The sequence below is a fragment of the Hippocampus comes genome, unplaced genomic scaffold, assembly GCF_001891065.2.
Source record: "Hippocampus comes isolate QL1 unplaced genomic scaffold, H_comes_QL1_v1.1 scaffold147, whole genome shotgun sequence".
Lineage (NCBI taxonomy): Eukaryota > Metazoa > Chordata > Actinopteri > Syngnathiformes > Syngnathidae > Hippocampus > Hippocampus comes.
This window is the reverse complement of record NW_017805009.1, coordinates 3,045,768-3,072,220: the sequence shown is the minus strand read 5'-3', so window position 1 is coordinate 3,072,220 and position 26,453 is coordinate 3,045,768. Positions and strand designations below refer to the sequence as shown.

The window sequence follows — 26,453 nt, the reverse complement described above, 5'->3', positions numbered from 1 at the left end:
ACAGGAGGTGAGGGGTTTGTTTAAAAGGCCAACTTGACAGCCAGCGTGTGGACCGGGGCTTCGGGATGGCAATGCCGCTTTAGAGCACCCTCTTGTCGGCCTTGAGTCACAGAGAAACATTTTTGAACAATGTCTTCACACTGGTATGGCCACTGTAGAGCGCCTCGTTGTCACGACGTGGGGGGGGGGGGGAATAGTCTCCAGAGGTTTCCAGCAGATATATTTGTTTTGTTACGTTTGTCGTTCAAACTTGTAAGTTATGTGCAGGCATAAGAAAGATGCTAGGCAAAGTAGCATCCATTTTTCCAGGTCGAAGAACTGATCATTGATTGACAGTTGACAGAGGAACAGGGCGTGACTTCAGCGCTTTCAGTGGACACGCCCATAGTGCCTAAAAGAGCGTAGCGATTTTCACAATTTTGAAGCCTCCTTTTAAATACTTGGGGATCTAACGGGGTTGTTCAGAACACTCTTCTCTGTTGTTGAGTACATTTACAATCAATTTTCACTTTACAGGGACCTCAAGCCACTGAGAAAAAAGTAAGTAAGATTCACAGACTTTTAAATTACAATTTCAGAATGAATAGTTTTGTCTAAAGGCAGTTTGGAAATTTTAACTACCGGTACTTTAAAGTCTCTCCTCATTGCGTGTCTTGTCACGAGAGGTCTGTGTTGTTGAGGTCCACATAAAGAATGACATGATGTTGAGGACAAAGTGACAAAGTGACTGTACTCATGCTTGTGGTCACGTTACAAGTGCTTGAGGGCAGCAGTCGGAGGCCCATTACCATGGAGAACAAGCACCAGATAAAAGGATGCAGGATGAAAGAGGTGGTGCAAAGAAGACACCATTTGCCCATTTATTACCTGCCCTGGAGGGCTGAGCATGCATATACAGTACATGGCAGAGTCCAAAGGCACAAACAACTATAATATTACTTGGATTACTGCACACATCATGCACACCTATGATTTAAATCCAAAGTACAGAGCATCTGGAGGCGACCGAGACAACAGTCCATAGGGTCACATTTTCTAGGTCATTTCTCTTCGCGTTTGAAAGAGATCGTATCCATCCAGGGAGCTGTTTCATTTGCGATGAAATCTCATTATGATCACATCTCGAAAATGGAGCTCTCACAACTCCCTCACCTGATTGGCGGTATTGATATCAATGCCATTTTTGATGTGTTCCAGAGCCTTGTCCAGGTTGCCAGAACGGGCCGCACGGAGAAAACTGTTGCCAGCATCTGCCTGCAAACACAGCGGACAAAAGGAAAGGAGGGAGGGATAAGGGGTAAAGTAAAGGACACACAAAGAAGAGGAATAAAGAGGAAAATAGAGAGAGACAGTTGGGTTAAGCATAAGGACTGTTCAAAATGACCCATCAGCTTTCCACTCATTTCACTCCTCGCTTGAGATCATTTGTTCTTTTGGTAGTGAATTTTAAAGCCACCAGCACTTAGAAAGAAGTGTACTGAATGCTGTGATATCTGTTACGGGTGACCTAAAGCCATGATTTCATCAAGCAGGATAGTCCAATGGAAGTTTACTGGAAAGGCGAACGAATGTTGTTGTAACTAGGCTCGCATTTTGTCATCTTTTCATCGTGGCATGTGGTGAAGTCTTCGCTCTGTTTGGGTTCTTCCTGTTCAACACAGTTTGTCAGACTGTTGTACATCATATATCACCATGGTTGGGACACCAGACAAAAAGTGTCAAAATGTTGAATCCAAATTTTAGAAAACAAAACACAAACAAAAACAAAAAAACTGAGTGCCATCCCAAAACAAGGAAAACTAAAGTTTAAGGTAACAGGTACCGCTCGCTTCTCATTTGTGACGCTTCCACATAAAAATCTAGTCACTCGATTTAAGTAAAAAGGCAAATGCGACATTTGAATGCCATTGTCTGTTCAAGCAACACCAAGTCATAGTGAACTGGGTGGCAAAATATACATTGGCGACGTAGCCCTTCTTATCATGCACGTTTTGTTTGTGCGCACTAGTTTCATGCCACTCCTGGGCAGGTGGGGGCGCTGCTGAAACATGATCACTCATGCAGTACTGAAAGGAGGAAAAGTAAGAAAGGGCAGAACATGACTGCAGCACACTCTGCACCCTCTCATCTCATTTCGCCGGGGCGCACCATACTCTTCCTTACATCTAACTATCTATCGATCTATCTAAACACACTGGTCAGTAAAACTATAAATTCAGCAATGCATTCATTTGGACAGCACAACACTTAATGCTACATCACAAACACACCGCTGAAGCGGATTTTTTTTTTTTTCTGCTCCCCTTTCAACTTTGTACCACGTTGCCTTAAGCTGTGTCGTTTATTGTTGCAGTTCGTTGGTCCTCTTTTGACAAGAGGCAGTGAGCTTGAGTAAGGAAAAAAAAGTAGTGAAAGGATCCACATGCCTGCAGCAGAGGCATAGCAACAAACGACACAGCATAGCCTCAGCATGACTCTAATGGCAAAGCACTGTGCAAAGACAGAGGTCACTTTAAAAAAAAAAGGTTGGAGTGATCGCACTCGAAAGAGAAACTCGAAAAGCAAAAGCTGCTTCCAGCTAAAACACTTCCCGGATTAATTGCATGCACAATGCACTCCTTGTTCCTGACAAAATATATACCAACACTTTCTCTTGTTGGGTAGTTCAAAATAAAGCATTTAGAGCGACATAAATCGTGGTGCTTTGTGTGAGCACGCTGACCCTGCTGAGCCACTTTCCTGAGTCAGTCACTCTGACAAATTCTCACTCATTCCAAATTGGAGCAGCTACTAGGATTAGGGAGAAAAAAAAAAGAAAATGTGAATTGAAAGTCTATTTTAGTAAAACATTCTGGTTTATTATTTCTGGATTGGTTGAGCGAGCGCATGTCTCTGCATTACTTACACAGTTGCCGAGTTGAGTACGCCTCCGATCTGAATGGACTCTCTTATTCCATTCTATTGGGAGATGATAACCCAACATCTGACTCGCACACATACACGCCATCCATCAATATTGTGACCCGACTGCAGCTCGACTTGCGATCACAAGAAACAACCATAGTTGTCTCTTGAATCACAGTTATTGCATAGAGAGTATGATGCATAACTCACAGAAACTGGTAAAAACAAGCAGGTGGAAAGTTAACCCATTTTGCATGAGGCCAAATGAAGGGCAAGCATTTTACACTCTGTCAGCAAGTAAAACTGTTTTGTAAATATGTTACTCAATGCAAAACTGTTCTAAGATATAAAATGCACCAAGGACAACAGGCTGGCATGCTGTTGCATGAAATGTTTTTAAAGTGCCATGGTGACACCCCAAACATCCTGTCATCACTGTGGGAGCAAACACAGCTGATGCAGGCCCACATCCACCATGGTGACACCTTAGGAACCCCCCCCAATACAAGGGCTCAGGCAACAGCTTGCCCACAGAGCTGAATGTTAATATCGCGGGAATGACAAACACACTTTCTCACCTAAGTGAAGCATTTTTGTGTTTGTGTCTATCTGCGTGCGTCATGAAATGTCTGTGCACCGAGATAAGGATGGATGAACTCCACCCATTCCTTGACTCAGAAATAAACAGACGCATGCAGAGAAACACCCTTAGCTTTTGGGGGGGGGCAAAGTTGCTTACGTTACATTGGCTGGGACGCCATGGCATAATTTAGACAAATGTGTTGCTCCCTGATTATTCCCAGGGAAAGGACACGCTTCACACTCTTGGGCTGAACAAAGCTGCGTGAGCCAATTTATCATTCTATTTGTAGGAAAAGAAACAAGATAAAACACCCTGCTTCACAGCTCCACCATAAACAAGAGCAACATTGCAATTGTGCATGGTTGAGTAACACTAATGAAGACGTGCTTGGCGTAAGAGAATGCAAAATTACATTCTTTAACTCACAGTGGAGGCCAAAATTCGCCTTACCAAAAATCGCCATCTATGACAAACCCCCCACTACCTTGTTTCTGTTCTGCTGGTGCTGCAGCAGTCAGAATGACATCACCCCCTCGCTGGTAGACTGCAGTGTCTAAAAGCTCAGAGTTTGTGTGCATGTGTGTGCGAGACCAACATCCTTGCCTTCCTCTGAAGGATCCCCATTTGGACAAAGGCTTAATTGTGTTGGTGAGAGTAAACAGAGAAGCAGCAAGTCAATTATACTGGATAATAGAATCAAAATTTGCAGAATGCAGATCCCATGTAATTGTAGACATTTGGATTCGAGAAGACAACAGAGGGGTTTTCATTGGGCCGCGGGTGCTTCGTATAATCACATTTCTCACTTGTTTATGCCGTTTATTCAGAATAGAAAACATTCTGCTATGATGAGAGGACCAAAGTGGCACAAGAGTGGCAACAAGGAACTTGTCCTGCCAGATCTTTCCGTTCTATGCCTTTCATGAGGATTTTCATGCTGACACATTTGAAGGCAATCTTTCTAAACTATCAAAACAGTCAACCATTATTTTCAGTTGAGTGAATAGTTATTGATCATATTTGAAGTAAATCAGGGGGGAAATTGCTCCACCTAAAGCTGCTGTACTGGATGGTACAAGTAATGTAGTACGTGTTCTGATACCTTTCACCGTCTATTAACAGCTTGACTCATCCAGGAGCCTGACAGTTTAATCCACATCTCTTTTCTCGCAGTCTGAACATGTTGGCCTCAGGAAGGGAAATCAAGATAGGGATTAAACTAGGACCTTGTTAGCAGTGCAAGGGAGCTCAATCCTGTAGCTCTTCCATAGAATGCCAATGAAAGAATATCACTGCCAAACATCCGGGATTTGGATACGATTTCAGTGAACCGCAGCAGTCTAGCAAAAAAAAAAAAAAAAGCACACTCTCGCTTTCTGTTTAATTGATTTCACCCTTCAGGTTTGCTGTAAGAGCACCAAGACCAAATCATACATCTTTGAAATCTTACCACTATTGTGTGTTCATCTCGGGGAAAAGCCTGTTCAGTAAATTATGAACAATTTAACCCATTCAGGGACAGCGGCTACTGCAGTGGACAACTTATCATGCTATCAGGTTACAGTGTTAAATGTGCACAAATTGCGCTGCAAAAGAGAGTGGGATCGGAGTGTTTTTATACAATTTACGGGAACATGGATCAGCGGATATGGAAATTCCTGCAGAGTACTTAAACAGCAATTTCATCATCCTTTTCTGCTGACTTGCATTTACTCAATAAATTGATTTCCTTTCTTGGGGCCTTTTCCCCTTTAGCCTCAACATCCCGGCTTTCGTCTCTCAGGCTGATCCATGGAGATTGAGCAGGCAGCGAGCTGGTTCCGGATACAGAGATGTAGTAAGTGTTGACTCAATGGGATGGAGGCCCGTGAGACTGCTCTGCATCGGGCACATTTACAGGAAGCGAGCGAGCACTCCTTTGAAGCTGTTAAAATGTTTCACTCATCACGTCTGTCTGTATGGGGATCACAACACATCATCTCCATCTTTACTATTTACTTTTTCACACAGCATGTCTCCCCTTTGCCTTGCTTATTGATCAGCTTGTTATATGTCTCCCTGCTTCTTCATCCACTGTGCTTATAGACGAGCTGTCAAGGTCATTGTCAATCTCTTTAAAAAGATGACCATGAGGGTTAAAGCCATAGTGGTAGGAGCTCATAAACACCCGATATGGTAAACACCATGTGCACAGTAGCTGTCATTAGGTACACATCATTATCTTATAATGGCCAGACGACTGATCGGCAACCTGACAGCTTTGAGCTGCCAAGTTTGTATCATTAGTGGGAATAAACAAAATCTATCAGTTTGCACTTGCCAATAGCAAAAGCCAGTGAAGTAAATTACAGTTATCACACGAAACTTTTCTCAATAGATCATCAAAGCATGATGAATAAGGCCAGAATGTATCTACGTCCTGTATGCCATCTTAGTGGATATTTGGGACAGAAAGATATGTTTGGAATCTTTTAATTCGACATTGTGTCAACTAGTGCTGTTCCACAAATGTTGAAATGAATCTACTTGTTGATGACTCACTCTGATGTATTAATAGAACTAAATCAGATGGCAATGGAATGACTAAACATTTTAGGACAATCAAGTTCCACAGTGGAAATTGGCTGCAATTTCTTTTCAGACCTGCGAAGAACAAAACTCTCCAAACGCTTGGCTGTTTGCGGTTGCGTGTCTCTGGTGGTTCTTTGGATGCTTAAGTCCATGAAGTGTTCAGTAAAGTTACTTTGAATGGATTTCATTAATTGACCAGCTCATCAGTTGCTGACCTCTAGTTTACTTACCCGGCTAATCCTCGTTGACAAAATACAATGGGAACATTAAACAGAGGAATGAGTGAAGTCAAAAACAAGATTAAGCGTAACACAACACACACACACTCATACATACACTAATCTTGGATGCACACGCAACAAACTTGCATAGATAATCCCGAGCAATCAAGCTCCCACCCATTTTGCAAAAATGGGCCTCATTTCAATAACTTTTATCAAAAAAAAAACTCTTTTCAAAGTGAGCGCTGAACAAACAACTTGGCTCATGTGCTTTTAACAACTCCGATGTTGGGTTAGGCAGTGACTGAAAGTAAAAGAAAGTGCCAGGTCAAACTCTTACCTCGCTGGTAGGGTTTTTACATGCTTTCTGAGTGCGTTGCTCAATCTATCACGCTTTTTGGGGCCGTGTCAGACAGAACAAGATAAATTAAGGATGGGAAACATTTAGGGGTAAAGGTAGGAGCAGTCTTTTCAATGGTAGACACAAGCAAACATGAATGTATATTAATAGTGTAATGTAATATAATTGACAATGAAGTTGACTTGAACTTGAACTTGAATAGTTGGTGGATAGAGTCACTTCAAGCTGAGAGCCCGACACTTAACAAAAGTAGGAATACTGTCCTGAGACAATCTGAGAAAATGTTTTGATGACCATAGTAATAAAAATGTGCTTTTAACAACTCCGATGTTGGGTTAGGCAGTGACTGAAAGTAAAAGAAAGTGCCAGGTCAAACTCTTACCTCGCTGGTAGGGTTTTTACATGCTTTCTGAGTGCGTTGCTCAATCTATCACGCTTTTTGGGGCCGTGTCAGACAGAACAAGATAAATTAAGGATGGGAAACATTTAGGGGTAAAGGTAGGAGCAGTCTTTTCAATGGTAGACACAAGCAAACATGAATGTATATTAATAGTGTAATGTAATATAATTGACAATGAAGTTGACTTGAACTTGAACTTGAATAGTTGGTGGATAGAGTCACTTCAAGCTGAGAGCCCGACACTTAACAAAAGTAGGAATACTGTCCTGAGACAATCTGAGAAAATGTTTTGATGACCATAGTAATAAAAATGGCCCAGAGAGAGAGAGACATTACATTGCAAAAGAGGAGAAGAAAAACGTTTGCAGTACTCACTCCGAAAGTGATGCTCTTGATTGGCATGCCTGTTGGCGCTCCACTGCCTTTTTTTTTTTTTTACGTTCTGTTTCTCCCAAATTGAAAGATGTCTTTCCAATTGCGCCTTGCAAGCGCCACCACGCAAGGCACGCCGAGCCCCGTCCGACGTAAACACGGGCATACACACCCACACAGGCGCACACACTTCAGTAAGCTGGATCCGGCTTGGTGGGTGGAGAGACAGGGGGAGGGTGGGGTGAGGGGGCCCGGGGTTTTTATCTCTACAGGAATGTTGCCTGTATCTAAAGACACACATTTTACTAGCAACCAAAAACCAATGGGCGCCCCAAACTCTCAGCAAGAATCTCCTACCTACTGTACATCCTTGATGGTAAATGTTTCTGTTTTGCCCAAAGAGAGTTCTGTCCAGCTTTGCACCTTTGAGGCCTAACCTTGCCATCCTCCATCCTCATGCTCCAGGCTCTGCTCTGCTCTCTACCTCACATACTCTCCACCATTCAAGATTTAGTTGCACTGGCACCTCCACTTTATCCCTCCTTTCTCTTGTCCTGTCTCCCCGACATGTCACGCCCATCTCTGCATCTCCTGTATGTTTAGTGACAGCCGCACAATCATTTGTTCACGGACCATAAATAGACCAAAATAGAGTTACTGTGGAAATGCGAGGGGGTTGCAGATCTGTTTCAGTTTGTGAGGTGACTTACAGTGACAAAGCGCTTGGCGAGGGGGTTGCTGCCACCACCCCATGACAATGGGCCAGACACTCAGCTTGGGGGGGGGGGGGGCATAAAGGGGCCAGCCCCTCAAAAGGCCCTGCCTCCTTTAATAAAGCGTCCGTCATTCCTCAGTTGAAAAGGCCCTCTTTTCTCTACCTCTCCCTCCTCTCTGCCTCTCCTGGCTAAATGCTGGGAAAAGCACAACACTGCCAAAACCATGCAGAGAGATAAATGCTGTAGGAGAGGGACCAAGAGGGGGGGGTTATGTAGAAAGAAGGCGACATACAACTCAGTCGCACTGAACCATAACCTGGGCAAAAACACTATATGGGCTCTCTCTACTGTCCACACGAAAAGCAATGAGCGCTACACTGCCAAATAGTGCGTGTCCCAAGAAGACACACTTTAATAGAGTATCAATAAAGACTTGACAAATTGTCCTGTCTCCCTTGGCTATTAAAGGCCTGGAATTCTCTGAAATAAACCTCCACTGTCTCTATTTAGGAGAGGACAATATAGTACATCTGAGAAAAAGAACGATATCTTATCACCAATGTGTGAACAGGCTCTCTAATATGTAGCTAAGGAAACTCTTTTGGGAAAGTTGACATCAATCATGGCACACTACTTTTTGGTAGCAGAGTTGATTTAGATTCGGGTCGGACGTGCCCTCTGCACCCGATGTCAGGACCGCCTTGTCGACAGGATAAAGGGCTTCAGTTGTCCACGTGTGCTGCTTTTAGTGAGGTGCCGGATGAGCTAAGGGAAGAATCAACACAAATAATGGCCTGGAGTCAGCCTCCACTTGTCTCACTCCTTTTGCTTGATATGGCACTGCTGCCAACAGGATCTCTTAGATATTACTGGATTTGATCAAGGGTCCAAATATCCATCCATCCATTATTCGTACCACTTATCCTAATTCTGTAAAATATATCTGATGCAAACAAGTGTTCACTTTTCTGATTTGGCTCACTTCAATTTCGTTCACCAAAAAACTACTGGGCTGTCACATTTGGAAAAGCCTTGGGGTGCCAGACTGTGATGTCTAATGAATCAACACTCGCTCCATTTGTCTTGATGGCATGCAGGTGTCAGTGAGAGAGTCTGCAGCAAATCGACGGCCGCAGCAGTTTCAAATACTGTGCACGTATGCACACACACATCCAACAATAAGCCTGCTAGAGATCGAAAAAGAAAGGATAAAAAGGGGAATGTAAGTTAGAGCAGATCATTATGCACATTAAATGACAAAGGATATTGAAAGCCTCGCATGAATTTTTAAAGCCCTGTCGGAGACAATTCAAGGTATTAGAAACACAGGATTACACCACATATGAATGAAGCCAATAGAAAGAAAGATGGCATGAGATGGGTCATCGCTGGTCCAGGTTTCCATTCATCTTCCTAAGTAGACAGGTGGAGATAGTGTATGTGAGCGACGCGAAAAGAAAAGCTCTTTTGGGAAGGGAATGTGTTCTTCACAAGTCTTTTGATACTGAGCACCATCTGCAAACTTACGAGTTTCGAACCACTGGAGATGAGTCAGGATCAGGCAGCAGCTGCTCACACAGACCACATTTTCTTATCAGTCTGGTTTGTCAAGAAGCCCACCTAGGAATACCTTTTAATAAGAGACGATGCACCATAAGCCTGTGGGAACTTGCTGGTCATCCACTTCCATGTGAAATGAAGAATGATGCTCGATTGAGACAATTCACTGTGTTGGTGATTCACAGTGCAGTCTGATACATTTTCATATAAGAATGGTGAATGACAGTGATGGCAATACTGGACAAGTATTTCTTGATTGAAAACAGTTGGATATGTACTGTATCAAGTTCAGGCCACTTCCTATAGGTTTATTTTTAGGACTCTCACATGAGTAAATAATGTTGGAATTTGTTTGAGTCGAAGAAATGTGGGTCCATTTTGATAAACGTAACTTCAACCATGAAACTAGAAATAAATTATAACAGTCGCTGTTATGAATGAATAATGTGTGTGTGTGTGTGTGTGTGTGTGTGTGTGTGTGTGTGTGTGTGTGTGTGTGTGCGCGTGTTTGTGTGTGTGTCACTATATGGGCTACTATTGCTCAGGTTCATGAATGACAGTTTTTGGCAAAACGTAATCCCGAAATGACACCGGATATCCATTCAATCAGCCCCAGTCACGGCTTGTTCAAAACATGCCGTGAAGATAAAGGATGGCCACCAGAACAGACAATTTCAGGAAAAACAGCGGACATTATGTTTGTTTTTTGTTTTGTTAAGTACAGGAGCATCTGTTATTAGAGCTGAAAAATAATTATGAGCAGTTCACTCAATGCAGGTTTCGCGTTATTAATTTCGGAACAGCGTCAGCGAATGCGTGGAGTAAGCGAAAGGGGCTGCTCTACTCTGCGTGCCCTGACCCACAGCATGCTGGCCACAGCGTGGCTAAACAGAAGACTGAGGATCAGGTATGAACTTGAACATTCACTGCGGGCATTCACTGGTGGCTTGTTAATCTGGAAAAGGCGCAGGTATCCTATAGCTGGTGCAAATTGGCTGTGGCTGTTGAATACACCGTAAGATTCAGCACCTACGCAATCGACTGGTCAGATACGTAGCAAACCGTCGATTTTGGGAACCATTCCACCCCGAGTCTAAATAAATTCCCATGTCATGTACATGTGTTGGCTTCCATTTAAATAGTACACTGTATATGCCTACTTCTGGAGGAAAATGCTTAGCTGCCTTAATATGAGCTTGACATAGAAACAAACAAGAAAAATAAGCTACATTCTAATCGTAGCAAGTACGTGTAAAACCTAAAATTAATTTGAATATAAGAACTAAGCTAACTGCATTGGAATGCAGTACTTACAGTAAATGCTGTCTCACACAAACATACACATTCGAAATTGCACACTTTCATGACCCTAAATCTCTCTCTCACACACACACACACACACACACACACACACACACACACACACACACACACACACACACACCTCGAGTAAATTCATGCAGTTATAAAATACAGACATAAACCATGTTGACATAATGCAGCAATTAGCAATCATCCAAATGCATACAAGGCTTATATTTCAGGCAGCGTACTTAAATTAAATAAAATTGCTTTTGAATAACTGTGCAATTGGGGTATGATTACAAGTGATGTACATTAATTGGGCTACGCTCACTCCTCATGAATAATATTTGGGTACGGTGTAGTATACCCATTTCAAACTGCTATAAGGCAGCAGTTAGGTTCAAACTGTTGCCTTACAGCAAAGAAGTTGAGGGGTTCAAATCTCAAATTGCATATTTGTGTGATTTAGTGATGTCCTCCCTGTGCTTCTGTGGGTTTTCACTCCATGTTTAAGTTGTACCCCAGGTCAAGAGGGACACACTCCAGCCATCCTATGGCTTCCCATGAGAGAAAACAGACTGCTATAAATTAACCTAAAATTAAAGGGCCCAACAAGCCATATGCCATGAACAAAGAATCGGTTCTCATTTATAAATAAATATTTATTACTGATGGTAATGTTGAAATCTAATCACCTATTTAATTTTTGAAAACAGAAAACAAAAGTCAAAGGTTGTAAAATGTGGACATGGAACAGAATTTTCATAAAGTTGCCTAGAATTCTGTCAATGCTTTGTTACCATGACGCGCGACAGTTTCATGAACATCAAACTCTGGGCTCACTCTTTTGCCTTTTCTTTGCCGTTTGTGACACTATTTTAAAAAAATATGGACTGTTGAGCCGTATGACATGATTACATGACCTAAGACTCTTGACATTAGCAAAAGTTGATAGAGATATCCCGGTCGGATCACGTACACGGAATTTTTGTATGATCACGCGGTTTGTAGTTGAGCGGGCATCGGGGCAAAATGATTGCTTTTCTTCATTTTCAGAACCTGTATAGGTCACAGAGGGACCAAATAAACCAAAGCTATAAAGATCTTGTCAAATGGAGCAGTAATATCTTTGTTTTATGTTCGGCAATGTTTAGTTTTGTTTTTCTGGCAGCGGTCAGAGTGGCAGTAAGAGCCACACACGCATACAAAGAGGCTCTGCCTGCGCGCAGTGCTCGCCCTCCGTGCCGCAGCAGAATGTAAATTGGTTGGAGCAACAAGGAGACACAAACGATACGCAAACACTCACGGTATGACATAACATAAAATAGCCAAAGTTTCCCTTGCCTGATATAAAGCCATCTTACGAAACCACATAAGAGTTGAGAGAGCGACGGACGGGTTAGCAATTGTAAAGCGCCCAAATGACGTTACTTGAACTGGAAGTTGAGCAAGGGTAAATTATTTGGTGACAAGCGAGCTTGTTCCCCACTGGTTGCATTTAACGACGTTATAAATCAATAGTGTCTTTTGTAGATGATAAAAGTCACACACGTACCGACGAACATGTAGCTCTGTGGTCATTTTAGACTGCACGCGCGAAGAAATAATAATGATGTATTTATTGCTTAGCATCAGATAAATCAAGTGCATTCACACAGAGGAGTCCCTCATTCTATGTTAATGCTTATACGTATAAGCCATTCCACTAATTGGTGTCATTTGCTTCCCCAGGAAATAGAATGTATAAATGCACTATACAGTTACATGAAAATAAAATAAAATATTCCTGCACATTGTTGTATTGATGTAAAATGTCTTGTGCTTAATGTTAGCATTCTATTAGTATAAATGTCAAGGCTATAGTGTATGCTTTTGCTCATAAAAGAGTTTCAGCACAAAAAACAATGATGAAAAATAAAACGTCTGAAATTCACCAATACACATTTTGAGTTGAAAAGAATTTAGAAGAAAAAGAAAAGACAGAACTTTAGAACAACAAAAAAAAAAGTGTGATCGGGACATCTCTAGCAGTTAACTTATTTTTAGACTTGTGTGACAGTTAAGAATGTTGGAATGTTGGGTAGAAAATTGTCTGTACAGCTTTATGGCGGTAACAATTTGACCAAGAAGCAGGTTATCTTTATTCCCTTTGTGTATATGGGAAATTTTCTTATGGAGGTTGGCCAGTGGCCCTACCTGGTATTTGTTTGACCTTTGAGGTCCCACTGTATATTTTTCCACAAGGTGACACAGGGCTGGCAGATTAGCTCCAAGCCCTTTGACATGTAGAACAAGCAGCCGATAGGAACTTCAATAATTCCCAAAGCAGACCAGCTTGGTTAAAATCTCTTTGCATTCACCTGGTGAAAGGTGGAAAGAGCAGGAATCTTTGCCTTGAGACTTTCTGACCACCTTCCCCACGTTGTCTGCGCATTCATCTTAATGACATGCACATGCACGCATGCATGCTTTGGTTGTCACTCAAGTTTCTCTCCTTCTTAACGTCACTTAGAATAGATCGTTAGATAGACTTCTCTTCAGACATGAATCTCTTTATTGTGACTTACTGCTGCAAAAATGTGTGGAAGAACAATTCCGAATGGCTGACCATTTCTGTTGCTCTTCTCGTTAAAGTCTGTATCTAACCAACTGAGACCTTGATCTGGTGGTTCAACACACACACAATACCCCTCCCCCCAAAAAAAACAACCCTTATCCTTTAATCTGAAATCTTCAAAGCTGGTATTAATAACCCTGGGATAAAAATGAGTGTTTCAATATTTGAATAGGCCATGGCCTTTCACATGTAAATTTCACCCTGCGCCCCCTCACTGAAACAAATTACAGCCAACTGCTGGTGGTTGGACTTGAATGGGCGTTCTAATGTAGTCTGCGTCTACAGTGGGCTGGGGGAGCATCTGGAAAAGAGAAACTGAGACGGGGGAGAATTTATATGACAGTGCAGAGTTTGACAGTTTGCTTTTCTGCATATTGAATGTGCCATGCAACCACAGTGTGACGAATGGGGCTTGGCTTCCAGAGCGTCTGTCTCCGAGGACTAAATGAGGGCTAGTTAGAGCTGTAGGGGACCTTCTCCAATCTTAATAAGTGGTAATAGTAGCAGAGGGGCCACGGCCTTTACACAGACCACTGACAATACACAACTATGCCTGAGAGGAGGGGGCATGGCGGGTTGATGAAGACGGTTTGAGTTCTCTCATCACCAAGCGGCTGGCTAAATTATCTGCAAACTGCTTGGATATCAAAACAGCAATAAGAATATAATGGGTTTTTTTTGTTATGATAATAATTAGTGATCCGTAAAGATTGTGAATTATAAAATTTCCAGACACACCAAAATTCAGAACCTTTTTAATCCAGACTTTTGATACTTATTTTCTGGTTTAACTTTGACCTACTGGTTTCTCTGTTAAATGTTTCCATGAAAAAAAAGGAAACAGTCTCAGTTTTTCATTTAACTGAAGTTCAGTACCGTAATGGTACTGCACGTGTGACTCCCTGAATGATTATTGATCAAAGGAGAGAAGGAAATATGCAACCGCCCATTACATAGGTAAGAATGAGCAACAACAAAAATTAATACTCTATATTGTTTTAAATTGCCCGTTCACATGTTTCCACTTGCCATCTATTGGATTTGCACACAATGATTACAATTTAAGTTTTCTGGCAAGACAGTGTTTTCTGTTAGTTTGTTCAGAACAGGATTCTCCTGAAATTCGGGCTTTAGGAAACCTCATATAGATAGGAGGGTGGCATGAGTAAATTTGGGATAGCAATCGCGAGGATTTGAGGGGAAAGAAAAGTCTGGAACAAGTTTCCCAGCGGCCTAATTGCACTTAGATGAACTCTCTTCCACTTAGTGATCATGGATTCAAGATCATCTTTTAGATAGTTGCAATGAAACCGCATTGGTGAAGGAGTCCCAGACTGTTTACATAGATAAAGGCAGACAAAAAACAGACACAGCATGTGGATTGCTGTCACATTAGAAATACACAAGAGCCACAATAAACAAATAGTGACATCAAGGCGTGCACAACCACAATGATGCAGCAGAAGAGCGCACCCGCAAACAGACACAGCACATCGCGTTGTTTCACATCCACCTAAATGTTGAAGCACTGAAGATGCCATGCAATACTGAGAATAAGCATGCACACAACGCACTGATAAGGTCGACCACCAAGACACAACAACACACGCCCACACACAAATGCGTCTCACACTCACACGCACAAACACTCTTGATCGAATATGATTGACGCCTAAATAAAGTCACAGCGATACAGATGAAACAAGCATATTGACTAAATTAGAAGAACCCACAGGAAAAATACTTTGACTGTGTTATCATTAGTGTGAACCTCTGCTGCAGGAACTATTTTGTGTGGATGGATATAACAAGTGTTACACCACTACATAAAAGCTATATTTTGCCCGTGGACTCTTGCCATGTAATATGCTGATTTGATAATACCAGTTCCTGATATATCACAAGACACTGAGAAAGATGTTCATATTAAAACACACTCGTGTCGCTAATGTCAAACAACAACAACAAAAAAGGTTCTACAACTTGAAAAAAAAACACATCAAATGTATGAAACGTGTCAATCAGCAAGTTAGTACGATATGTCAAGCGGGGACAGGGAACAGTGAAAAAGCTCCAGCGTGATCCACGACACCTGTACCACTGAATTAGCTCACAGCACAACAGCGCGACTTGAATGAACGAGCGCTACGATACCATAAGCAACACAAGAAAAGTGATACCAAAAAAATGAAACAGCGGCAGTGTGACACAAAATTTACATGATGGGGTGACCATCAGTACAGAATATAGAAATACACATATATACACATATTAATATTTTAAAAAAAGCGAGATATACGTGTTGCAGATATTTACTTCATCATCATTGAGCCATACTCCTTGGCCATCGGGCATCTCAGAGCTCACACTACTGTCCTGATCGATTAGCCAGCGATGCACGGCGTGGGCCTAAAAGAACATACGACATAAAGACAGAGCCCAGTTAATAGCAACAGTGAGATGCAGAAAATTGAGTCATAGAAAAGAGAGTAGGAGAGAAAACTGGACATGAGAAGCAAGGAATATAAAAGAGAGCAACAAATGAACATCATATTGAGACACGAGTAGAAACCACAGATTAGGCATCGGAAGGAAAGGGTAACATGAGGGGCAACTGCTCCAACCAAATCTCCCCTCCCCACCTCACAAAAATAATTTGTCTGTGGGAAACAGGTAAGGATGATCAGCATCGCTACGCACACCACAAGGATGTCACGCATGCAGTGGCCCTCGCGGGCAACGGGAGACTGATGGCAATGGACAAGGTGGTTGGAGGTGGTGTCGATGATCACAGATGAATCAACTGAGTCATGGTTCAAGTGAGTCTGGATTCCCTTTAATGCTTGCTTAAGCGGGTGTACTTACGTAGAATAAAGGCCTCACCAGTGAGCAGGGTAACTCCACCCATGCCAGATTTGATGCACAATGAATACTGACCAAAAAAAATATGGATAATAATAGAATGGCACACCATAGAGCACAGATCCCCACAAACTGTATATTTACTGTATGTGAACAAGTTCATTTATTTTGGTTTGTCAGATACTTCCTGGTACATGTAGTGTGATGCAAAAAACAGGTTGGTGATGCTATTCAATCCCCCCCCTGCCAACACACACACACACACACACACACACACACACACACACACACACACACACACACACACACACACAATTCTCACACACACTCTTGACAGTCCCATTGTCAGCATGATGACGCCAGCCACAAAAATGAATTCCTCACTATTTGGTACCTCATTAAAATGTACCGGTAAAGAGTTCTACCTTGGCCCACACAGCACCTGAAGATGCAAGGTTTCACCGTTTCCATTCTGAAGCCGGGTCAAAATTGTGGCTAAAAATAACAAAACATGAAAAGTTCCTCAGAATTCTTGCATGTTCTCCCATGCCTGTGTGCGTTTTGATTCTCTGGGTACTCCGTTTTTCTCCCACATTCCAAAAATGTGGTAGGTTAATGAAAATTGTCCCGAGGTGTGAGTGCGAATGGTTATTTGTCTAGATATGCCCTGCTGGGCAATATCCGAAGTTGCACATTCCTAATTTATATTTTTCATACACAGGAGATGGGCAACAGGAGGATGCTAGCCAAGCTAAAAGCTATGATGGACAGACCCCCCCACCTCCTCCAGGCCACCCTGACAGCACTGGGCAGCTCCTTCCGCCGGAGACCGATATACCCGCACTGAAAGAAGGAGAGGTACCGCCGCTCATTCCTGCCCACTGCTGTCAGGCTATTGAATAGACGGACCTGAAAACCGGGACTCACCCCCACTCACCCATTTTTAATATGCTTATATTTATATTTTATAGTTTATATTTATTTATGTACTTTTTGTTTTTCTACTTCTCCCTTTCATATTTGTGCTGCTGTAAATTGGGAATTTCTCCATTGTGGGACAAATAAAGGTTTTCTTATTTTATTTTTGTCAATTTAATGTTAATACTAGCGGTTCGGAAAATGAATGAATGAATGTTAATGCCCTGTTTGACTAAAACAAATAAATAAATAATAATAATCAGAAGTCATTCAGCAGTAACATTAGCCTTACCAAAATACACATTTTGGCTACTCTACCCTCCTATGCTGAGAACCATCAGTGTGCAACACGCACACAAAACCCCCATCTGTTTCTCTTCACTGTTGTGGTATCAGCACCAAAAAAACAAGCAAACACAGCTACTTTTGGAATGTCTGGCACTACTCTGCTGCAAAAAGCCCATCAAGATTCGTACAACCCACAGATTCATCACTCTGTCATGGCTACAACTACAATTGACTCAGTGACAGCAATGTTATGGCACATCACGATAACGTGAGGCTGGTAGGTGTCCCCTTAGCAAAATGATATTCACTGCTGACTGCTGAGTTACATAAAAGTATTGTTTTATATTTCACAAATTTAACCGGCTGAATATCCCACAAACCTTCCAAGTGTAACTCAGGAAGCGCTGGTGGTTGCCTGCCTCCGCAAATACAGCACCACCCACATTCTCTGAGACAACTATCGTTGGCGATTCAGATACACGTGCTGTTAAATACGGTGAACTCCTGCCTATTTGTGGTTTGCTAATCACAAATTCATCTATTCTTTTTTTTTGGGAGGGGCTGGGGGTGAAACCTACTGTAATCTTATTGCTGAAAAATTCAGCTTTGCACATATTTTTGGGCTCTTATGGTAATGCCTTAAAATGCTGCGTCAAAGCCCGGGCTCATAGGAAAGTAGTAAATGGTATCAATGGAGTATTGTGGAAGTGACGAAGATAATCAGGTAGTTTTCTGACAGGGTGTTGCCACTTCCAACCAAAGATGACAAACGCCATCCAATAATTCAACTTAATTAGATTTATGGAGCACTTTAAAAACAACCACAGTGCTGTACATGAAGTAAATATTAGACACATATAAACAAAGGCGGTTAAAACACTAAAAGAATAACATTAACATAAAACCAGTAGAAGGTCATTCCAAAAGAAGGGAATTGAACTCTAAAATGTATGAGGAGCCAGTATGGGGAGGCCAGAATTGGAGTTATGTGCTCCCTCCGATTAAGTCCGATGCCATTTTTATTTATTCATCTTTGTAGAAAAGTGGGTTCCCAAGACATATTTTCTTCAGGAAGCGCTTTTTGACAACATCCCCATTTTACAATGGTCACCGTAGCTCCTTTAAGGTTGACATTTTTTTCTTGTACTGCATGTTCATAATAAAAAAGTTGAGTCAATCAATCAAACATTCAATCACTATAGGCAAGTATAAACATTTGGGGCGGGGGCATCAACTATTTTTCGCTATTTGAGGCAGGGTTTACTATTATGGTTACCGCTGTCATTTTAACACTGGTCATCCAAGTTATTGTTTCATGCAGCATATGTCAACACTAGCCAAGCGCACCGCACCGGAATTCATTTTGATGTGCACCCAAAGAGTTTGGTGCACCAGGGATCACTTGGCAGCATTCACATTTGACTAACGTAACAAGTGTGAACACAGCAGAAAACAGGTCAGACATTAAACGCAATCCACAGCAACCTTTTCCCGGAGGATTTTTTTTGCGAGGAAGTTTGATGTACTCGCATGAGACGCAGACGCACTAACACTCATGAAGAGAGAGCCAAAGTTGAGGTGTCAGCAGAAACAGATGCAACAGTCAACACGCGGCAGCGGAGGACACACGTGGAGTCACCTCAAGGGTACTGTGAATCACACGGTGACAGCAGAGGCCAAAGCCTTTGCAAGGAAACCTTAAAATAGACAAAACCAGGTGAAAGCACTGCAGTACACTGCGTCACTTTACAGACAAAGTTGTCAAAGTTGCACTTTGCGTGACCTTTCTTTTTCATTTTTGGGAAGACTGCTCATTAAATCGCGCTTGCGATTTGCGCGGCCCTGTTTGTCAATGTTGGTGCGAGCAAATGAGATGCGGCGGCGTCATCTGCAGAGTTTGTGGCGAGTTACAGAGCGTGTCAGCTTAAAAGGATAATTGGATTAAGTAGCAGACGGGTAGTGATGACAGGAGAAAAGGGGCAAAAGGGGTGGAGGATAAAGAGGAGGAGGTGGGAGACGGCTGAGGCAGAAGGGGATTGAGAGCTGCTGATAAGAGGAACGGGCCATTCCACCGAGGAACCTTTGGGAGCCTTAGGGCAGCCAAAAGAAACAGGGGGAACTCAAACCGTTACGCTGTAGATTAGAAGGATAAAGGAGATAACACTCGTCGTCTCTGGACACCTGACTCGCAGCACCTTGCTAGTTGGGTATCCTCGATACAATCAGAAACAGCGGAGAAGAAAAAAAAAAACACTCGTATGCCGATGTCACCTTAACAGCTGTTAAGATGCATCAGAGCCTGATAGCTCCCCACGTTCCAGGCTTATTCCTCACAGTTTGATCTGCAGGGGCAGGGCTGAAGAGTGAGGTGAAGACAGCAGTCACAAGCTTGTGAGAGCTGCGCAAATCTCAAAAATGAAGACGAAATGATGAACAAGTGAGAGCGGGAGCACTTTTCTGACAGCTAAGCTCTAGATGGTAGAAAAACGATATTGAACAATAATATTGAATCGATCCTTTATTTTCCTCGGAGCAGAGCAATTTAATTGAATACTCACATTGATTTCCTGCAGGAAAGAAGAAAAAAAAAACACGGCTGTAGCATAATTGACTCTACAGGCGTGGGAGTATTTAAAACTTTTCAAATTAGATTAGCTGAAAATGACTTGCTCAAACTACAATGCTGACCATGACTTATGAAGTAAATTATCAGCTCGGCTGCCGGGATTTTTGCTAGGAAGGCATTTTTTATTTTAAGAGTTGTTAATTGGCTTTCAGCTTTCTGCACAGTAGCTGGTTTTCTTTATCACACCAATATGTGGATAATCGTTTTAAATCAAGGTAAAAATAGTTTGAGATTGGATTTCAGAAGACAAAAAAAATCTCTTGAATCTTGTGAGTTTTAGTCCCCCCCCCCAAAAAAAAAGATTGCACAACACCTGAATAGCTGTGTTCTGTTCAATGGATATACTGTCTATGCGAAAGGTATATTTGGTCATAGCATTGTTGTTTTTAAACAGAGGCATTGTATTTAGAACAAGAGTGACATAATGCATGTCTCACAATTTGAGAGAAGCAACATCATGAGTGAAGTTACTGGCACAAATGATTGATGCATGTTGCCCTTACATGTTAAATGGCATTTCTTCTACTCTAATATGTTCTTGGGTTATTAAGTGATGCCTATCTCATATGTCTTACCATGTCATCTTTGACAGAGTTGCAGTTGGATTATATGATGTACAGAAAGAGAGAGTTCAACTGAAAAGGGAGCCAATGTTAACACCCAAAATGCACACTCACCCTGAATATAAATCTTATCAACGTATACGGTATATAATTATAGACATTTAGACAGGGGGAACTCAAACCGTTACGCTGTAGATTAGAAGGATAAAGGAGATAACACTCGTCGTCTCTGGACACCTGACTCGCAGCACCTTGCTAGTTGGGTATCCTCGATACAATCAGAAACAGCGGAGAAGAAAAAAAAAAACACTCGTATGCCGATGTCACCTTAACAGCTGTTAAGATGCATCAGAGCCTGATAGCTCCCCACGTTCCAGGCTTATTCCTCACAGTTTGATCTGCAGGGGCAGGGCTGAAGAGTGAGGTGAAGACAGCAGTCACAAGCTTGTGAGAGCTGCGCAAATCTCAAAAATGAAGACGAAATGATGAACAAGTGAGAGCGGGAGCACTTTTCTGACAGCTAAGCTCTAGATGGTAGAAAAACGATATTGAACAATAATATTGAATCGATCCTTTATTTTCCTCGGAGCAGAGCAATTTAATTGAATACTCACATTGATTTCCTGCAGGAAAGAAGAAAAAAAAAACACGGCTGTAGCATAATTGACTCTACAGGCGTGGGAGTATTTAAAACTTTTCAAATTAGATTAGCTGAAAATGACTTGCTCAAACTACAATGCTGACCATGACTTATGAAGTAAATTATCAGCTCGGCTGCCGGGATTTTTGCTAGGAAGGCATTTTTTATTTTAAGAGTTGTTAATTGGCTTTCAGCTTTCTGCACAGTAGCTGGTTTTCTTTATCACACCAATATGTGGATAATCGTTTTAAATCAAGGTAAAAATAGTTTGAGATTGGATTTCAGAAGACTAAAAATCTAAAAAAAAAAAAAAAAAAATGATTGCACAACACCTGAAGAGCTGTGTTCTGATATACTGTCTATGCCAAATGTATATTTGGTCATAGCGTTGTTGTTTTTAAACAGAGGCATTGTATTTAGTACAAGAGTGACATAATGCATGTCTCACAATTTGAGACAAGCAACATCATGAGTGAAGTTACTGGCACAAATGATTGATGCATGTTGCTCTTAAACGTTAAATGGCATTTCTTCTACTCTAATATGTTCTTGGGTTATTAAGTGATGCCTATCTCATATGTCTTACCATGTCATCTTTGACAGAGTTGCAGTTGGATTATATGATGTACAGAAAGAGAGAGTTCAACTGAAAAGGGAGCCAATGTTAACACCCATAATGCACACTAACCCTGAATATAAATCTTATCAACATATAACGTTATATAATTATCGACATTTAATGGCCATAACAGTTGACAGCGAATAACGCTCCACCAGCCATGCCAGACGTTCATCATAACAACCAAACTGATTTAGGAACTAAATAGCAACGCACTAAGAATGAAGTCTAAGCATAAATATCAATCTGATCCACATATACAGTACTGTATTTACTTTGACGTTGCATCTTAATCGGCACACAGGAGAGGATGGAGAAGCATGTACACGTACTTTGTAATTAACAAAGAATAACGTTCTCCCAGCCATGCATGTCCTTTTACTTCCTGCCCATACCGAGTCAGCAGCGTTTACTGTTTCGTCAGAAAGTACGATTATTGCAGCGTTTAACCGGTAAAATTTGGGCTGATTATTATTGTTTTGAAAATATGTGCTAGGCAATAAATTGGTCAAACCCTAAATTATATCGTAATTTATTTTCAGGGGAAAACAAACAGTGTGATGGAGACTTTGCTACATTCGAAGAAAAACACAGAAACAAATAAATAAAATATTACGTTGTGAGAAAGTTGCAACGGGTGAGAGGTTTTACATGTAAGCGGCTGTAAATGACTGGCTGGAGAAGTTACTAGGAAAGCGTGAGTGAGAGTGTCTAGGGCTGATTAATAGTGCAAAGCAGACAGCTGGTAGCTCTGCACACAGCAAACAGCAAGCAAACGAAGCTCACTGAGCAGGTGAGATGAATTCTGGAAGGGCACAGTTGAAAGCGCCAGGTGGTATGAAAGGGGAAGATGGTACAGATGCGTCTATTTTCACTCCGTCCCTGCCTTCCTCACCATCTTGGCTCCTTGCCTTGTGACATCCTATTTTCCATGGACTTCTTTCTAGTCTTATCCAACAATATGAGGTGTGTCACACCTGAAGACGTCATGGACAACATCAAGATCTGATCAACATCTTCTCTCTGGTTTGAACTGAAAGGGAAGCAAAGTGCAATGAAAGTACTGTTACTTGAACACAAAGGTGGCCAAATTGGTCAAGGAAAAATTGAAGGGCAATGTATTGTTGTTACATGATTTATAAAGTCAAACTTTTCTCGCGATTTACTTCGAGGATACCAACAGAGGGCTGGTTGAGGCACCAAGTGGAAAGAAAGGTTTAAAGCACAAAAGTTAGTGACACCACTGTGTCAATTTATACCGACAGGGTCAAGGGTGCATTGGGAACAAAAACGTGATGCTCAGTGAACATTCATTGCCAACATGGGTGTTGTATTGTTTGGGGGGCTGTGAGTGGAAAAAAGGTGAGGACCTTTGGATTTTATGTTTACTAATGACTTTTAGCTGTCTCTGATTTTTGTATTTATATTGCACAGCACTGGTTTTACCATACCAGACTAATTGTATCCACCGATGCATTACCATAATAAAACACATGCATGAAAACAAGATAAACTCAAAGAGACAGCGCGGCCAAAAACCTGGATTTGAGAGGCTTATTTTCATCTTTCTTTCTTGCGTTTCGTTCTTTTATGTTGCTCTTTTCTTTTCGCCCAGAGAATGGAAAGAGACATGCCTTTTCTTTCAGCCTGTGCCTCATTATGGTGCTTTTCAGGTCTGCTCTTTTGTAAGGGGCCAGCATAGAGCCTTGCACGCGCATCGCAGAACAGCCGGTGGATTACCCAGACTCTTGTCAAGACCGCATCGGTACCCGCAACCGCTCTCGTCCACTCCCCTGCCAACTGCAGCGCGAACGTTACATGCGTTAATAAGTGAAGCCAAAGAGCCATGCCAAGACTAAAGCATCAGGAACAGCTGCTGTGCCACATACATCAATGTAAACAATACATCCACCAGGGCACGGCTGTCATATTAGCGGACACAGTCTGATGTCAAATAATCAGCATAAAATGTTTCATCGAAAAACATACAAAGAGCGCCACGCCGCATCTGAACAGCAATGAGATTAGAAGTTCAGAAGTGATCTTCACCTGCTCCTCGGACATTTGCTTAAATTAGACCCATGAGAATATCTTGTCAAATGGCATATGCAGACGTGTAAGAGGAGAGCAAAGCAGGGGACGTTAACCTTTGCAAAGGATGACGCCATTGGGTAATTATAAGGAGAAACAAATATAATGAATTATTTAATCAAAAATGCGTATTCATTTCTGTCCGTTGATATTCTACTTTGTACATACAAATGAGTGGTGTCAAAATGAATCGATTTCAACGACAACTAATCGATTATCAAATGAATCGACATTATTCAATGTAGTCTGTAGCAATTAGTTGAACAAAACAAAGCAACAATGGTCTACTCTTCGAGATGTGACTCTCTGTTCGTTCTCAAAACAAACAGTGGTGAGTGGCAGATGAGCCCAAAAATAAAAAACCACGAAATAAATCAGTTGTGGATGCGCAGTGTTGACAGTACACAGAGAACAATGCAAAAGTCAAACTTGTTCTTGCCGCGTTAGTGTGGGTTTTTCCTGCTTCCTCTCATTTTACACAAACGTGGATGGGAGAATAGTGGAGTTCTCAAAATTGTGGTTGTGAATGTGAGTGTTTTGTTGATACAGGGATTGAAGAACAGTTAGATCTACATGAAGGACATTTTTTGCCTCAATGGTCACGGTTGGTATGACTTGACATATTGTATAAAACAAACCAGTATATCCTACATGCTACAATAATACAATGTTATTCACGAAAAAAAAAACAAGGTGTATTTGTGGATGAATTGAGCAGTCAGCAGAATGGAGCAGAAGGTTTGGAGTCCATCTATCAGAGCTGTTCTCTCAGCCTATGGCTGGTCCCTCTGGGGACATGAAACACCGAAGCCCTCCTCAATCACTGCTACGTGTGGTGCTAAATGAGAGCCGCTGCACTTGTATGTTTACTATGTAACATATGACTTAAAGTTAGAGTATGTCAAGGCTTTTCATGTGAAAAACTGGTGACAGGAGGCAAATGCAAGTAACCCTTCAGGAACATGTTCAGCCTGCGGTGCGACAGCGCAGAGGAGCGTTAAAATCCAATGCAGAGTGAGTGCAGACCTCTCCGCTTTGGGAAATTAAATTTGGCGCAAAACTGTCAAGTTGACAACCCCAAGATCAACATATTAAGACAAGGATGGGGGCACTAACAGCTGTAAAATTTTACTTTGCTGGCCCAGCACTATGGACTCACTACTCGATGAGGGTGATGAAGATGGATGGTTCGTCAGGACAAAGACAGATTACGGCAACATCTTGAATGAGAAACAGAAGATCCCCTCCAGATGCTCCAATGTGTAGCTTCTCCTTCTCCTGCTCAATGATGCGCAACAGAACAGCAGCTACTTTGCAACCAGTCAGTGATAAAAGCCAAGAAAAACACAATTCGCCTTTGTTAATGTTTAAAACCACTGTGTGCCATGAGGATTTGCACGTCCCAAGTCGGGGACACGGGGGATTTATTGCGAATTCACGGTAACTAGATACACAATGATTGACGTAATTGTCCGCCCTATGTGATAAAAACAGATAGATTGAGAAAAGGACAAATGTGTACATGCTGAGTGCACAGTTTGAATAAGGAATTGTTTTCTGCATTCCTTGTATACTTTCGTTTTACTTTTCAGTAAGAGTTTTAATTGTTAAATTATTTAACACTGCCAATAATATCTTCTCTGGAAGGGGACCCTCCCGCCCCTCCCTCCCCGACATTCATGAAAAAATGAAGACCACTCATACTGTTGAAAAGCTCACGCCAAGCTGTTTGGATTCATTGATTAATTATTTACAGAAGTGAATAGCAGTCACTGCTGGCTAGAGGAAGGCATGCAAAGTCTATACATGGCATGCCTATCCGGACCAAGATTCAACATGACACTTTCCTACAAAACTCTGGTGTTTGACCATCCACACAATCCTGCACTCGGCATATTTCCATCTAACTGCAGCGCTGTAACTCACACAAGCCAAATGCACAATGGTGTCGCACAGTCCACATTGCATATTCTGGGAGGAGTAGATGCAAACGCTTCAATTTAGCATGTGCAATTTTTTTTTAAAGAGCTCTTCCTGTTCCTTGGTCTCTGTGCTTGAAGCCATTATCACACTGAGGCAGATGCCAGATCGTCATCAACAAGCATTATGTTGATTGAGTCCAAATTTCTAGCCATTTACTGGATACTGTCTATTGCATATAGCAGTACCCCACGATGGCAAGGAGCCACATGCAAAATGAGAGGTAACTGGGAGGACAGATCTTTTCTGCCCGTGT

The 26,453-nt window shown here is 41.8% G+C and overlaps 1 protein-coding gene across 10 annotated transcripts in view; it reads right to left on the bottom strand.

Moving 5' to 3' along the window:
• ank1a (ankyrin 1, erythrocytic a) overlaps positions 1-26,453 on the bottom strand; it is an 81,833-nt gene that overhangs the window by 36,297 nt on the left and 19,083 nt on the right. For 7 of the 10 annotated variants that reach the window (XM_019861344.1, XM_019861373.1, XM_019861363.1 and 4 more), the window contains exons 2-3: positions 15,927-16,019; positions 1,153-1,254 (exon numbers count right to left, since the gene is read on the bottom strand). In XM_019861344.1, coding sequence (XP_019716903.1) covers positions 1,153-1,254; positions 15,927-16,019 — 195 coding nt within the window. Of the gene's footprint in view, positions 1-1,152; positions 1,255-7,415; positions 8,039-15,926; positions 16,020-26,453 lie in introns of those variants that run through there. The other 3 variants (XM_019861390.1, XM_019861381.1, XM_019861355.1) reach the window with 3 other exon arrangements.